The sequence below is a fragment of the Culex pipiens genome, chromosome 3 (genome assembly GCF_016801865.2).
Source record: "Culex pipiens pallens isolate TS chromosome 3, TS_CPP_V2, whole genome shotgun sequence".
NCBI lineage: Eukaryota > Metazoa > Arthropoda > Insecta > Diptera > Culicidae > Culex > Culex pipiens.
In genome coordinates, this window is record NC_068939.1 from 31,083,259 (window position 1) to 31,099,100 (window position 15,842).

The window sequence follows — 15,842 nt, forward strand, 5'->3', positions numbered from 1 at the left end:
GAAACAAAATGAAAAAAAAAATTAAAAAAAATTAAAAAGTATTACCAGAATACGAATTTGAGCATTTCAAATTGCATAATTTGTAAAATATTACCAAAAATCTACTGAATAGTTTAGAGATTTTTGAAAAAAGAAACCCTTTTGTCCGATTAAACTTTAGCGTTTATAGACTTTATCGATTAAATCAGAATGTTGAAAAGAGTTCACATAATATTTTCTTCGAATAAAACATCAGCATTAGTTCAATTCTTGCAGAAATAAACGCAATTAAAATAGTAGTTTATGCAACAAGTTGCAAAAAGAGGATTTTTTCAGCACGAGTCGTACATTTATCCAACGAGGTTCACCGAGTTGGATAAATACGACGAGTGCTGAAAAAATCAAGTTTTGCAACGAGTTCCATACAACATTTTTTGCAATTTCGAAAAACACCCATTGAGAAAAATTTTAAGTCGAATTTTCATGTATTTTGTCAATAAATCGTTTAAATCAAAAAAATGTTGAAAAGTATTACTTTTCGAAACAAGTGCTGAAAAGTTCAACTTTTCAGCACCCATTTCAGTGCTGAAAAGTAGAACTTTTCAGCATTTATTTTGAAAAGTGTTGCTATTCGATTCTATTATTTTTGGTACAGAAAAGTAGGCTATTTCGTCGTTCAAGAATGACAGGAAAAGTAAGTTGTTTACGACGGAATTGCAAAAACTATTTTTCCAGCATCCTAGATTTAAGTTCGGATGCCATTCAATTATTCGAATGTTTAGGTTCGAGTAGAAATCTTGACAAATAGACCACCAAGACCTATGATTTCCAAGGGCATCTTCTCGTTTTCAGTTTTAATTTGTTTTATCAAAAAAAATGTAAAAGTCCAATGTGAAATAACTTATAAAATCACACGATTCTTCAAAAAAACATTTTTATCCAAACTTTGAAAAAGAGCGAAAGAGCCGTTCAAAAGAGCGGTTCTTTTTAATGAGCGAACGAAAATGAGCGGCTCCTTAAAAAGAGCGGTTTTGCCCACCTCTAGTAAATAGTTTCAAGACGGAATTGCAAAATTGTAGTTTATGCAACAAGTTTGAAAAAGCTGATTTTTTCAGCACAAGTCGTACATTTATCCACCGAGGTTTACCGAGTTGGATAAATACTACGAGTGCTAAAAAAATCATGCTTACAATTTTTTTTGCAATTCCGAAAAACGCTTTTTGAATGGAATTTTATGTCTATCATCCATATGATAAGTAAATTCACCGTTCGAAACAAAAAATATTGAAAAATGTTACTTTTCGACAAAAGTGTTGAAAAGTTCAACTTTTCAGCACCCATTGAAAGTATTGAAAGGTATTAATTTTCCATTCTGTTATTTGTGGTAGGGAAAAGTAGCCCGTTTCGTTTCTCCAGAAGGACAGGAACAGTTGTTTCACAGCGGAATTGCAAAAAAAAAAATGTTTTCAAACATACAAATCGTGTTCGCTGCTGAGATTCAAAGACGAAGCTTTTGCTTGATTCTAGCAGTTCGGATTTGGAGCAATCGCGTCAGAAAACGTCAATCTGTGTGCTTCGTTGAACACAGACAAACGCACACACAAAAATATAGGTACTTTGTTACTTGTATCGGTTTAGTTATTCCTTACAGTTCACCGTTTACAGTTCTGAGGATCATATTTTTCCATTTATTTAGGTAAGTGAAAATATTATTTAAGAGTTTATTCAACAATTAAGAAAAGCCATCGAAACGTATATATCTGAAGTGAACAATCATAGCAAAGAGTAAATAAGTAAAATTGTCCCATATAAAAACAAACCAAAACAGATTCAACAAGTTACAGAGTACATGCGTAGAACGTCAAGAACTCCCAAAACATAACACGTGTGTATTGTGTACGTCGGCCACACAATCATAAACCCTCCTCTCGCTCCATGGTTGCATAACCGTCTCAAACCCCACCAGTTCATCGTGAAGGTAAATAAATACCAAAGTCGATCCGACTCGCGCAGTCCTCAACCAAAATCTGTGATAAGATGAACGCCTCCCTCGCCGGATTAAGACTGATGTTGCGGGCCGGGCCCGCCGCCCAATTGGTCCGCCGACACTTCACTGTCAATGTCACAAAGTTGGCCGGCATCCGCTGTAGCGGCAGCTTGCTGGGATCCGATCGAGTGAGAGCGGCACTGAACTCCTCAGTAGGCGGTAAGTTGACATCGCTAGGATTTTTTTTTTTAACTCGGGATGATGAAGGTTCATTTATTTTGATGGATTTTAGTTTTTGTTTTGATGGATCGCAAACTTTGGCAAGTCATCCTGATTCAAGATAGACAAACAGGTTTAGCAATTTCTCTGAAAATTAATCTTCCGAATGCGAATCCCCTAAAAACAAAACTAGTCACGTTGATCCTGATTAAATAAATAAACCTTCACCGAGTCTGCACGGTTCAGTTGCACTCGATCGTTCGAGGTGAAGAGACACCAGCACACACAAGCCAAGCTACTCCTTAACAAACAAATCATGGCGTCCCGTTTCTCTGCCCTGATGTCGCTATCAACGTTGGCCTTGGTTCTGCTCGTAGGCGTTCGGCGTTGCCATGGCGGCGACTGTTCGGTGAACAAATTCGACAAGTCCTGCATCGACCCGAAGCTGGTGGCATCCTACGATGAGATCGTCGACCTGCCGAACCACCCCGAGAAGCTGCTGGTGGACGTCCGCAATCCGGAGGAGCTGGCCGCCACCGGAGTGATCCCGACGAGCATCAATATTCCTCGTATGTTCCAAAATACACTTTTTATCGATTAAATTTAAAAGCTCAAATCAAAATTTCCAGTGAAAACCGTCGCCGATGAGCTGAAACTGTCCCCGGAGGCGTTCCAGGCCAAGTACGGCCGTAAGAAGCCCGCCGAAAGCGATCCCATCATCTTCAGCTGCCGGTCGGGAGTGCGTGCTGGAATGGCCGCCAACGAGGCCGACAAGCTGGGCTTCAAGAAGTGAGTCTCTCAGGTTGAATTATTTATAGCATTATGTCACGTAATTTGTGTGTTTCTTTTTTTTCTAACCTATAATTACAGTGTGAAGAACTATGTCGGTTCCTGGTTGGAGTACGCGGAAAAGAACGGACTGCCACTGGAGTAAGGAATTCTCCCGCGGATCGATTGCATTAGATTAAAAATGTCTGAGATTGAGTGAGAATAAACAGTTCAGGTGTTTGTATAAAATGTCTTTGATTCAGACTGCTTAACAAATTTTAAGACTTTTTACTCGTTCAAAATGAAACTACCTACCTATTCTAACCAATATAACTTTTCTATGTTCCGAATTACGTTCGAATTAGCGGGTATTCGAATTAGAGGACATTAGGGTGGTCCAAATCCGGGCTTGCTCGGGGCTACCCCCTGGAATCAAAGATAAACCCATAACTATAGGCCCATAACCTATAGGCTAAATTCCAAATTTGAGCTCTTTCTGACCACGGGAACCCCTCCCTCTAAGCCATTGAATTTGTATGGGAAAAATTGGCAAAATGTATGGAGAAAAGCAACTGCTTCAGTGTTTTACTGTGGAAGGCGCAATAACTATCCAATTCTTACCAATTCTCGGAACTAAGATCTTCATTGAATTTGAATTTGTTGGCGATGGCGGAGGGGTTCCCGTGGTCAGAATGAGCTTAACTTTGTAATTTAGCTTAGTTTTGGGTAAATCTTTGATTTAAGGGGTTAGCCCCGAGGAAGCCTGGATTTAGACCACGTTATTACAACGGAATATTTTTGGGATTTTTTGTCTTCTAGAAAATTGTTGGGCTTGCCAATCCAAGCAACTTTGTCGAAGACACCACAATTTTATCTCGCAATCTAGGGGAAATTCTCATCTGTTTAGCAGGTTAAGCACTCGCTACAATCTAATAGGTTCCTACATTTTTGCCTTTCTTACAAAAGAAAGGTTTAAGGTTTGCTTTTGGAAAAACGCTTTTTTCAGAAATCTAAAAAAAAATCGTGCACGGCGAGGATTCGTCCCAGGAAAAAATCCTATTACTAAATTGAAGGTTTAGATGCGCTCTTTCGATTGAATTTTGGCCCGAAACCCGGAACTCAAAGTCTGATTTTTGAGAGCTCTTTTTCTGAAATACATGGCCGATGTCTGTATCCGCTCTTAAAAATTTGTGTCTTCCATCACTGGAAAACCGCTCGTAAAACCCACAATTTTTAAAAGCCAGATCTGTAGCCGTGGGGTCGGAGACGAACATTTTATTTTTCGATTCACAATTTTCGACCAGTAAATGTGGTCAAAGCCATTTTTAGAGGTATTTTTTGGACTATTTTACAGATAACACTATCAAATTTAAAGAATTCAGTTTCAAACAAAAAGCCATTCGAAAACATGCGCCATAAACTGTTTGGGCCCAAAATTTGAAGCTTTTCCAAAATGTATTTCCAGAGATATAGCGATTTTAGTGTTTTTCGTCTTATTTTTACCCTATTTTTTCCTATTAAATTTTTGGATTTATACAAAATCATATACTGAACATCAAATTCGAAGTCCCGGCTTGTTCTCGCACGAAAGCTCGACAAGTCGTCAAGTCGAAGCTTCAACGCCAGCGCTTTTACGCTGCGCGTGAAAGTGTTCTTTCTGGCTTCTCATAATTGATCGACAAAGTGCAATAGCGATACATATTTTTTTAAGTTAATCATAGACTAACATTATAGACTGAGTACCCTTTATTTTTTTTCTAATAATGTCAATCCAATAAGTTTTTCTTAATTAAATTTAAATGTCTTGCGACAAATAATGTACTTCTGAAATTAAAAAAAATGGCATTTGAGGTTTAGCCTTAAAAGATTCGAAGCTTTAGGTAAAATTTTCACTGGATGGTATCATTATGTTTTTTAAAAAATAATTGCACCAATTTATTTCTCGGAGTTTCATCATTTTTTAAGAAAGGCTCTATTTCACCTCTGGTGATATTAAATCGGGTTTTATATGTATATTTTATGTTTATTTTTTATTTTATATTTATAAAAAATAACACGATTTAAAACCATTTCTGATCACTTTTTGACAAGACAACATTTTTTCGATAAAATCAACTATGGTCCCCTTGGAACAAGCTGTCAAGCAGAACCTTTTCTGTCATGATGGGCCGCGAAGTTAATTTTTTAATATTGATTTAAAAATCATTTTCAAATCCTTTGTGGTCATACAAAGTGTCATTGTACTCAGAAAAATATGCTTTATCGTTGTGAACAATAATATTACAAATTTAAGCTTAATTTTAGGACCCAATTAGCAGATTTTCACTGTTTAGAAAACTTATTTTTCAAAACTATATATAGAAACTTGCTTGCTAGTAAGCACTCGATTTCACAAATTTTGGTACAAATTTTATAAAAAGTTTTTGTTTCTTCCTCCTTCAAAGTTGGCCCAAAAAATCAGGAAGCAAAAAAAAATTATCAAAGAGCTTCAAAATTTTAATGGAAATTTAAGTGCATTCAGCTGAAATCAACTTAAAACGCATTCCCCTACGTTAAGAATCATTTTTAGCATGTTTGGGTCAATTAAAAATCTTTTGAATTTTTGAAAATTTTCGATGTTTATTATGGCAATTTTTTTTGTTTTTGCTAAAATTTGTGTTTTCGTTAAAATTTACATTTTTTTGAAAAACACAACTGAATTAGTATAAAATGCATTTTAAAACACTTTTGCCATGCAAACTATGGCTTGTTATTTCAATATTTATATTTTTTTTTCTGTCATCCCCCCCTCCCTCGACCAGAGCCGAGGGACAAAAACTTTAAAAAATAATTGCATCCTTGATTGCATCAGCCTAATTGAACGTCAAAGTGCTAATATGGCCAGATTAGAGGCACGATTGAATCGGGTCCTAAAATTAAGCTTAAATTTTTGATATTATTGTTCACAGCAATAAAGCTTATTTTTCTGAGTACAATGATCGTTTGAACGACCGCAAAGGATTTAAAATGGATTTTTAATTAAACTTTGAAAAATTTACTTCACGGCCCTTCTTGACAGAAAAGGTCCTACTTGACAGCTCGTTCCAAAGGGACCATAGTTGATCCATCGAAAAAAATGTGTCTTGTCAATATTTTTTTTGCGCTAAAATGAAAAAAAGTGATCAGAAATTGTTTTAAATCCTGTTTTTTTACCGTTGTACATAAAAATTTACAAAGGGCTTTACTGCCCATGATCGCATAAATGTCCCATATGCATTTTCAACAAGTTGAGAAAACGAGCTTGGAACTTTTAAAAACATTTTCTCATAAATTTTCAATATACAATAATTATACTAAAAGTTCATTCAACATAGTTCTCAAACATGCTCTTGTTTATGCTTTTGATAAGTTTTTGTAGAAATTAGTCTTGATTTTTCTCTTTCAATTTGAAAAAGTACGCAGGATGGTACCTGATATGTGAACATTTTCTACATAGTGCATCAATATGAACGCAAACCAGCACGATCGCAGCATGCTGCCTAGGTAACCCCAGTAGTAAAAAAACTTTTGAGCGGAAAATGGAGAAAAATTACATTTTTTTTTCAAAATGAATTAATCAGTCATTTGGGAGATTTGTGTGATCGTAAAATGGATGAAAACCCTTCAGGATGGCCAGTCTGTATAATTGATGACTATGTTCAAAAGAGTGGAGAATCCGAAAGGTATGTTCAAGACAAAATATTTTGTTGAGGGACTGGTTTTTGAACATTATCACGATGGGACTCATATTTGAACATTTTTCAGGTGGAACAAACAAATTTGTCGTTGATTACTGAATTTCTGGAACAAAGTGGTAAATATTATTAACGAAGTTGACTTTATAGCTGTCGGCCACCATTGCTAGTACCAACCACTAGTGTCTTCCTTTTTATCTACAAGGACTTCGCCGCCCTGGGCTCCTAAGTGTATGAAAGTATGGCACGGAGCGACGGCGCCGAATACCCATATTTACACAAAGAATTTTAGAGCGCCCGCCGCGGGATTCGAACCGGCTACCTCTGGATTGGAGTCCAGTGCGCGGTCCGATTGATCCACACGGGCGGGACAAATATTATTAGTGTAGCTTAAAGTAACACAACCAACGAAGCTATTCCAATATCTATGTCAAAATTGACAAAAATGCATATGGGACATTTATGCGAACATGGGCAGTTTAGTACCCAATTAGATGCTGTTCTCCTACGCCTTCTACGACCAAATTTAGAGAAAGCATCTAAGTTGTTGTTGTTAATTCATTTATTTCTGGCAGCTTTAACCTTCTTGGTCATTCGCTGCCCTACAGCATCTAAGTAAACCTTCAAGAAATAGTTTTTGAACGTAGCAATGCAGGGTTAACTTTTAGATGAAAGTGATGTTCGGGGCACTTTTGGAGCTACTTTTTTTTACAAATCAATGTGGACTAAAGAGTCAATAGTTAGTTTTAAGAAAAAGATGAAAATTTTAAACATAAATAACTCAAAAAGACGCAGGCCAAATTTTAAGCGCCAGTTTGCATTTGAAAGAGGAAATCTAGGGACCATCCATAAACCACGTGGACATCTTAGGGGGAGGGCGGGGTCATTGATTGTCCACGCTCCATACAAAAAAGATTGTTTTGTATGGAAATTGTCCACGAGAGGGGGGAGGGGGCGTCTGAGATTTCAAAAAAGTGTCCACGAGGTTTATGGCTGGTCCCCTAGCACTACAAACGCTTAAACATCTCAGGGGTGTTTTTCTTCAAACTCGAGATATTTTCACAATGACCTGCAAAAATGACAAAAATGACTGCGCAGGCTCAACTCGAGGGGAAGCATGAACTTTGAGGTCCCCAGAAACACGTGCACCTTGAATTAAAAAAATAAATGACAGGGCCGAACGATTTTTCTCCAAAGTGTGTATGGAACATTCTTTAAGATTAATGTTTTGCCCTACAAAAGGCTTGTTATCAGGGAAATGTTGAAGCAAACCACATTTAGAGTTAAACCCCGAATCTTATCACAAGGTTTTGAATCGTAAGCAATTTCTTATCAATCAACTGAGTTTGTAGCAGAAACGATTAACTGTTACTGTTTGCTAGTTGCTTGTGTCACTGGGCCATTACTAAAAAAAAATCTTCTTTATCTTCCTTAAGTTTCTTAGATTGCTGCAATAGGGTCCAAAAGCCCAATGTCAATTTTTATGTACAACGGTAAAAACACGATTAAACACCATTTTTGATAATTTTTTTTTTTCATTTTAATGCAAAAAAAAATAAACAAGACAACATTTTTTCGATGGATCAACTATGGTCCCCTTGCAACGAACTGTCAAGAAGGGCCACGAATTTAATTTAAAAAAAAATGATTTAAAAATTTCATTTTAAATGTACTTAGAAAAGCTTTATCGCTGTGAACAATTACATCACAAATTTAAGCCTAATTTTAGAACCCAATTGGATATTTTCCGTTTTGCCTACATTATACATTTATTGATTTTATGCAATAAAGTCAGAGCAATTCTCTGAGATTTCGGTCATTCGATTTTTTTGTTTGTATTTTTTAATCCAGCTGAAACTTTTTTGGTGCCTTCGGTATGCCCAAAGAAGCCATTTTGCATCATTAGTTCGTTCATTAATTTTCCATACAAATTTGGCAGCTGTCCATACAAAAATGATATGTGAAAATTCAAAAATCTATATCTTTTGAAGGATTTTTTTGATCGATTTGGTGTCTTAGGCAAAGTTGTAGGTATGGATATGGACTACAATGAAAAAACAATAAAACACGGTAAAAAAAAAAATTGTGATTTTTAATTTCACTTTTTGACACCAAAACTTGATTTGCAAAAAAACACTATTTTTAATTTTTTTCATTTTTTGATATGTTTTAGAGGACATCAAATGCCAACTTTTCAGAAATTTCCAGAATGGGCAAAAAATCTTTGACCTAGTTATGATTTTTTGAATCAATACAGATTTTTAAAAAAAATCGAAATATTGGTCGCCAAAATTTTTCAACTTCATTTTTCGATGTAAAATCGAATTTGCTATCAAAAAGTACTTCAGTGAATTTTTGATAAAGTGCACCGTTTTCAAGTTATAGCCATTTTTAGGTAACTTTTTTGAAAATAGTCGCAGTTTTTCATTTTTTAAAATTAGTGCACATGTTTGCCCACCTTTGAAAAACATATTTTTGAAAAGCTGAGAAAATTCTCTATATTTTGCTTTATTGAACTTTTTTGATACGACACATAGTTGCTGAGATATTGTCATGCAAAGGTTTAAAAACAAGAAAATTGATGTTTTCTAAGTCTCACCCAAAGAACCCACCATTTTCTTATGTCGATATCTCAGCAATTAATGGTTCGATTTTCAATGTTAAAATATGAAACATTTGTGAAATTTTCCGATCTTTTCAAAAAAAATATTTTCAAAAATTTAAAATCAAGACTAACATTTCAAAAAAACGTAATATTGAATGTTTGGCCCGTTTGAAATGTTAGTCTTGATTTTAAATTTTTGAAAATATTTTTTTCGAGAAGATCGGAAAATTTCACGAATGTTTCATATTTTAACATTGTAAATCGGACCATTATATGCTGAGATATCGACATTAGAAAATTGTTGGTTATTTGGGTGAGACTAAGAAAACATCAATTTTCCTGTTTTTTAACCTTTGCATGGCAATATCTCAGCAACTACGGGTCGTATCAACAAAGTTCAATAAATCAAAATATAGAGAATTTTCTCAGCTTTAAAAAAAAAATTTCAAAGGTCGGCAAACATGGGCACTAATTTAAAAAAATTAAAAACTGCGACTATTTTCAAAAAAGTTACCTAAAAATGGCTATAACTAGAAAACGGTGCACTTTATCAAAAATTCACTGAAGTACTTTTTGATTGCAAATTCGATTTTACATCGAAAAATGAAGTTGAAAAATTTTTGCGACCAATATTTCGATTTTTTGAAAAAATCTGTATTGATTCAAAAAATCATGACCCGGTCAAAGATTTTTTGCCCATCCTGAAAATTTCTTAAAAGTTGGCATTTAATGTCCTCTATAACATATCAAAAAATGATAAAAAAATAGTGTTTTTTTGCAAATCAAGCTTTAGTGAGAAAACGTGAAATTAAAAATCATAATTTTTTTTACCGTGTATAATTTTTTTTTTCAGTGTAGTCCATATCCATACCTACAACTTTGCCGAAGACACCAAATCGATCAAAAAATTCCTTCGAAAGATACAGATTTTTGAATTTTTACATATCATTTTTGTATGGACAGCTGCCAAATTTGTATGGAAAATTATATATGAACGAACTAATGCTGCAAAATGGCTTCTTTGGGCATACCGAAGGCACCAAAAAAGTTTCAGCCGGGTAAAAAATACAAAAATTAAAATTAAAGAAAAAAGACCGATTCCGTAGAGAACTGCTCAAGAGCAGTTAACCGCAAAAAAATAATTCTAAAGCACTAACTCAAGGTTCCATCAAAAATAAAAAAAAAATCAGCTCTGACTCAAATTTAATTTCAAGTCATAATGAAGTCTGTGAAAACCCGTTTGACCCGTTTGACCGTTTCACTTCCCTAATTCTTGAGGCACTTGTTTTGTTCGCATCTTCATTCCTTCTTACTAACCAGTCTTCAGTTCTAAATTTAACCGAGCTTCGGACACTCCCGCGAATTTGGTGTACATAAAAAGGTAAATAAAAAGGGGGGATTTACACACCGCCGGTCTAAAACGCCGAGTCATGGTGACTTTGCAGAAAAACAAAACCGGTCTGCAGATCAAACCCCGATTTCACCGTGACACGTGAGAGTGCGGAAAGTTATTTACTTCTCTTGAGTTTTTGCCTCAATTTGCTGCTTTTGCGACGAAGTTGTTCAAAAGGGTTAAGAGCTGTAATTTTGGAATCATGTTTAAATTTGTTTGAAAAAATCTAGTCTAAAATAAGTTGGATTGAAAACTTAAAAAAAAGTTATTGTTAAAATGTATAAAAATTTCTAATAACATGTTTATTTATTGTTTGTTTTAATATTTGTTAGGCAAGCAAACAAAATTGAAAACTTCTTTTTAAATTTTCACCAAAAAAATTGGGTTCAAATGGATGAACGACTAGCGAGCATTAAATATTAAGTCACCACTATTAAGCCGTCGAGGAAACACTTTATAGGTTCCAGCGATAATTAGCGGCTAGTGTTGGTGTGTGCGAGCATCACACCCAGACACACATTTTCACATCGCTATATACCACATCAAAGCAGGCTTCGTGTATAACCGATGGATTTCAAGCCTTGGACTGATCCCACGGCAGGCTTTGTGGTGGCACCTCAGTTGTAACCAAGCAACGGAACGTAGTACATTCCAACTGAGCCCAGCGACATCGCGTTACTTGACCTTTCTTGCACCTTAGTAGTCGACCAGCATTCCGTTTGATGTGTGCAGCACTTCTTAACTGGGTAAATATTGTTGAGTGATGTTTTTTTGCTGTGTGAGAAGAAAGTGGAAAAATTTGGAGAAAGCTTTAGTGTAACTCAAATTTTTTTAGATAAAAAATGATCAGATAGTTGTGATTTGTGGTGCTTCTTAAGTGTAAATCTGCCTGTAAATAAGTTTCTGAAATAATCAAAAGATTTAAAAAAAAACATAAACCAATAAAGACGGATGAACAAACGCGAAAAAGCAATTATTGCAAAACACATCAAAACCAGATCAAAAGATAAAAACCTATATGAATATCAAATACACTCAAACCCCGATGGTTTGACACCAACTGTTGTCAAACGAACGGGGTCACTTTTTAGTTTGACACCCCTTTTACACGGAGTTCACACGCACTACCAAACGTTTGTTTTGATAGTGTGCGTGAGCGCCGTGTAAAAAGTGACAGTTCGTCACTTTTTAGCTTGACTTTGACCAACCAACGGGGTACAAACTAAAAAAGTGTCAAACGAAAAAGTGACCAACCACCGGGGGTTGAGTGTATAAATTTGGTATGTGTATTGCTCAGAGTAAACATGAGACGTACGAATTGTTATATTGAATCATCCACCTAAGGAAAATTCAAATCAAACCTACATCAAACGTTAAATTAAGGTCAAAGCATGTATATTGATCGGGAACCTTATGTTGACTCATCAGCACTCGTTTAATTTTTTTTTTTTAGTTGGATGAAACTTTTGTCCGTCGATTCCTTGAGTCCAAATAAGTAATTTTGCATCATTGGTTTCTCCGTACACGTTCTACATTCTATGCAAATAATTCGAAAATCAGTATCTGGAGAAGGGATTTTCTTATCGATTTGGTGTCTTCAGCAAAGTTGTAGGTTACAATTGAAAAATACACCCATTTTAAAAAACCAGATTCATCCCCTAATTCTTTTTTTAAAAAGTCACCTGTTGCCTTGGAATTTGCAAAAAAGTTCCAATCAAAATGCTCATGCGCCTTTTTCAAATGTAGTTCCAGATTTCAACGATCAGAAAACAACTTGAGACCTAAGGATTTTTTAACAAAAAATCCAAGAAATAAATTGGCCAATGCAATGTCGAAGTGTTAACAAAGAGTCTATCCTGCTCACGTAGGTTAATGTTCAAACTTTGACATTGGCCAATTGCATTGTTTTGCCAGAATTGTCGCAATATTTTAACCATTTTATGTTATTTCTTGAATATTTTTGCTTAAAATTACCTTTTTGCCTTCCTCACTGAGGAGAGGCGATATAATCTTTCGGAAAATGATTTTTTTTAATTTGACCTCCTACAAAGCAAAAAGTAGTTGAATTTTTGAAGGTTGAAAATTTGGTAGGTTGAATATTCCCTCTTTTTTGAGTAATATTACAGTGGACTCTCTCGTTGTCGATATTGAAGGGACCGTCGAGAGCGGGAGTTATCAAATTATAGAACGAAAAATCAAAGCATGCTTCTTGAAGGGACTGAAAAATTTATTGACAGCAGGAGCAATATTGATATCGAGAAGATCGACAGCCAGAGAGTCGACTGTAATATAAAAAATGTGTAAAAATGTGAACCTGATGAATATTCATCAAAAGCTGATGAAACAATATTCAACTTGTGGAGCAAGTTTTTGATCAAAAGTTTAAAATTCTGAGCACTTTTAGGCCGTAAAAATATTATTCAAATTTTTGTCCCTCGAAGGGGGGAGCTGAAAAATAAAAAAAATATAAAAAAATCAATTGCAAGCTAGATTTTTACCATTTCAATGCACAGTGGTCCAGATCGCAAAATTAAGTGGAAAACGGATTTTCCGAAAAATAGTGAAGTTTTGGAGCTTTGGTGTCTTGAGAAGAGTTGTTGTAAATAAAAAGGGGCAACTTTTGGCTTGGTTGAAAATTAGGGTGGTTCACGATTAGGTTGAATTTGAAAATCTAACTTTTCAGGATTATTTTTGGGATTTTTTTTTGTTTTCTAGAAAGTTGTTGAGCTTGTCAATTCAAACAACTTTGTCCAAGACACCAAAATTTTATCTCGTAATCTACGCCTTCTACGACCAAATTTATAGAAAGCATCTGAGCAAACCTTAAAAAATCGGTTTTTTGAACGTGGCAATTCAGGGTTAAGGTTTAGAGGAAAGTGATATTCGGAGCACTTTTAGAGTTCTAAAAAACACACATTTTTATTTTTTGCTTGATGTTTGGTCATATTTTGGGTTTAAATGATAATTTTACATGGAAACCCAAAATATGACCAAAAATCGATTTTTGGACACTTTAGCTCAATTCTGAAGGCAGATTAAAATTCAGCGGGCAAAATTACATGGAAAAACATATATTTGAACAATTTTCGAATTTTGTTAGGGTGGTCCCATATGGTTTTCCCTTGAAAATTAGACTTTTTCAAATGCAGATATCTCGAGTTTAAAGAAAAAACACCTCTGAGATTTTTTCAGCGTTTGTAGTGCTGGATCTCCTCTTCAAAATGCAACCTGGCGCTTAAAATTTGGCTTGCGCCTTTTCGAGATATTTGAGTTTTAAATTTGCATCTTTTTGACCTTAAAATGGCTGTAACTTTTGATCCTTAAGTCCAAATTGACTTGTCAAAAAATAAAAATGTGTGTTTTTTAGAGCTCTAAAAGTGCTCCGATATCACTATCCTCTAAACCTTAACCCTGAATTGCCACGTTCAAAAAACTGATTTTTTAAGGTTTGCTCAGATGCTTTCTATAAATTTGGTCGTAGACGGCGTAGATTACGAGATAAAATTTTGGTGTCTTGGACAAAGTTGCTTGAATTGACAAGCTCAACAACTTTCTGGAAGACAAAAAAAATCTCAAAAATAATCCTGAAAAGTTAGATTTTCAAAATCACCCTAATCGTGAACCACCCTAATTTTCAACCAAGCCAAAAGTTGCCCCTTTTTATTTACAACAACTCTTCTGAAGACACCAAAGCTCCAAAACTTCACTATTTTTCGGAAAATCCGTTTTCCACTTAATTTTGCGATCTGGATCACTGTGCAATGGAATATGCATCACATTAATTTTCAAAAAATAAAAGATTTGACGTCTAAAATGTTATTTGCGAAAAAACAAAATGCGGTTTTTAATACTAAAATTCCATGTTAAAAATAATTCTAAACTAAAGGGAAAATCAGGGGAAACAAAGTTTTTTTTTCAAAAACCTTCAAAATTTTAATAGAACTAGAAGTGTAATCAACTGAAAACTTTTTTTTGCATTTTTAATCATATTTAGCATGTTTGGGCTCGTTTACAATAATTTAATGGTTTGTGAAATTCTAGGGTACCGAAAAAACTGTTTTTATTTTCAGCCAAAATTTGTTTTCGTCAATACTTAGATATTTTGATATTTAAAAAAATTATTCAGAACAACTGGCTAGGCGTATAATGCATTTTGAAACACTTTTTTCATTGAAATGAAATCTCTGAATTTGCAACGGTCTGCAGCAGACTTAGCTGTAGGATAGTCGTCGACTAACAAGTTCTTTAAAAAATAAATAAAAATATTTAAGCAGGGCCCAAAAAAAACTTTGCATTTGCAAATTTGTCAAGTTGCCCATTTGTGCTGCTCCTTCATGAAAAAGATATAACGCATTCAGGAGGCCCTAGGGCGCTCAAAATGCATTTTTTTTTTTGCAAATAAAAAAACGCCTAAAGGAGACTAAAGGCGTGCAAAAAAATGCAAATCATGCTCAATTTGCAACAAGCTGATAAGATGCACCCAACAACGATTCAAAAAAACAAGGGTCACATGAATCAATCAATTTCAAAGCATTCCCTCGAAGGGAACGACAAAAATCGAATCCTCATTATCTCACCCTAAAAATATACCTAATAACCCCAAAAACAAGAAACCGATAAGCTATCTTTCCATTTATTTACCCGCCGCCAGTGCCCATTTTTAATTCAGTCCCAATTTTTGCATTGCCACCGCCAGGTCTCCAACTTGTTCACCGCCGGCAACAGCATGTCGATCGCCACCTACGAGGAAGTCCTGGACCTGCCGAACCACCCGGAAAAGCTGCTGATTGACGTCCGTGGCGTGGACGAGGTCGCCTCAACGGGGGCCATCCCGACTGCCATCAACATTCCACGTGAGTTTAGTTTTGCGTCACCAATTTAAGGGGGAACTCAATGACTCGACACAATTCATTTTCCACAAGTGGACCAAGTGGACAAGGCCTTTGCGCCGGAGACCACTTCTGAGGAGTTTCAGAAACTGTACGGAGTTGCGAAGCCGGACAAGGATCGCTACATCATAATGTCCTGTCGCACGGGCCGTCGCAGCCAGATGGCGCTGGATACGATCAGTGCGCTGGGGTATTCCAAGTAAGGGAATTAGTTTCCTACAAGTTTGTTACGAAAGGTTGTGCATGGATCATCATCGTAACCTTCCATCAACCTCTATCATATCGTTTT

At 35.4% G+C, this 15,842-nt stretch overlaps 2 protein-coding genes across 10 annotated transcripts in view; both read left to right on the forward strand.

Annotated features, from left to right (window-relative positions):
* Positions 1–15,842, forward strand: part of LOC120422344 (rhodanese domain-containing protein CG4456-like) — a 95,188-nt gene that overhangs the window by 78,475 nt on the left and 871 nt on the right. The window contains exons 1-3 of one of the 9 annotated variants that reach the window (XM_039585739.2): positions 1,540–1,675; positions 15,361–15,517; positions 15,587–15,752. In XM_039585739.2, coding sequence (XP_039441673.1) covers positions 15,391–15,517; positions 15,587–15,752 — 293 coding nt within the window. In that variant the 5' untranslated portion in view covers positions 1,540–1,675; positions 15,361–15,390. Of the gene's footprint in view, positions 1–1,539; positions 1,676–1,807; positions 1,958–6,762; positions 6,786–10,532; positions 10,653–11,243; positions 11,411–11,434; positions 11,556–15,360; positions 15,518–15,586; positions 15,753–15,842 lie in introns of those variants that run through there. The other 8 variants (XM_039585740.2, XM_039585743.2, XM_039585741.2 and 5 more) reach the window with 8 other exon arrangements.
* Positions 1,945–3,202, forward strand: LOC120422343 (rhodanese domain-containing protein CG4456-like). The gene is made up of 4 exons (XM_052710764.1): positions 1,945–2,185; positions 2,563–2,754; positions 2,815–2,974; positions 3,056–3,202. Exons 1-4 carry the CDS (start codon positions 2,017–2,019, stop codon positions 3,117–3,119), a joined length of 585 nt encoding a protein of 194 aa, XP_052566724.1. The 5' UTR covers positions 1,945–2,016; the 3' UTR covers positions 3,120–3,202.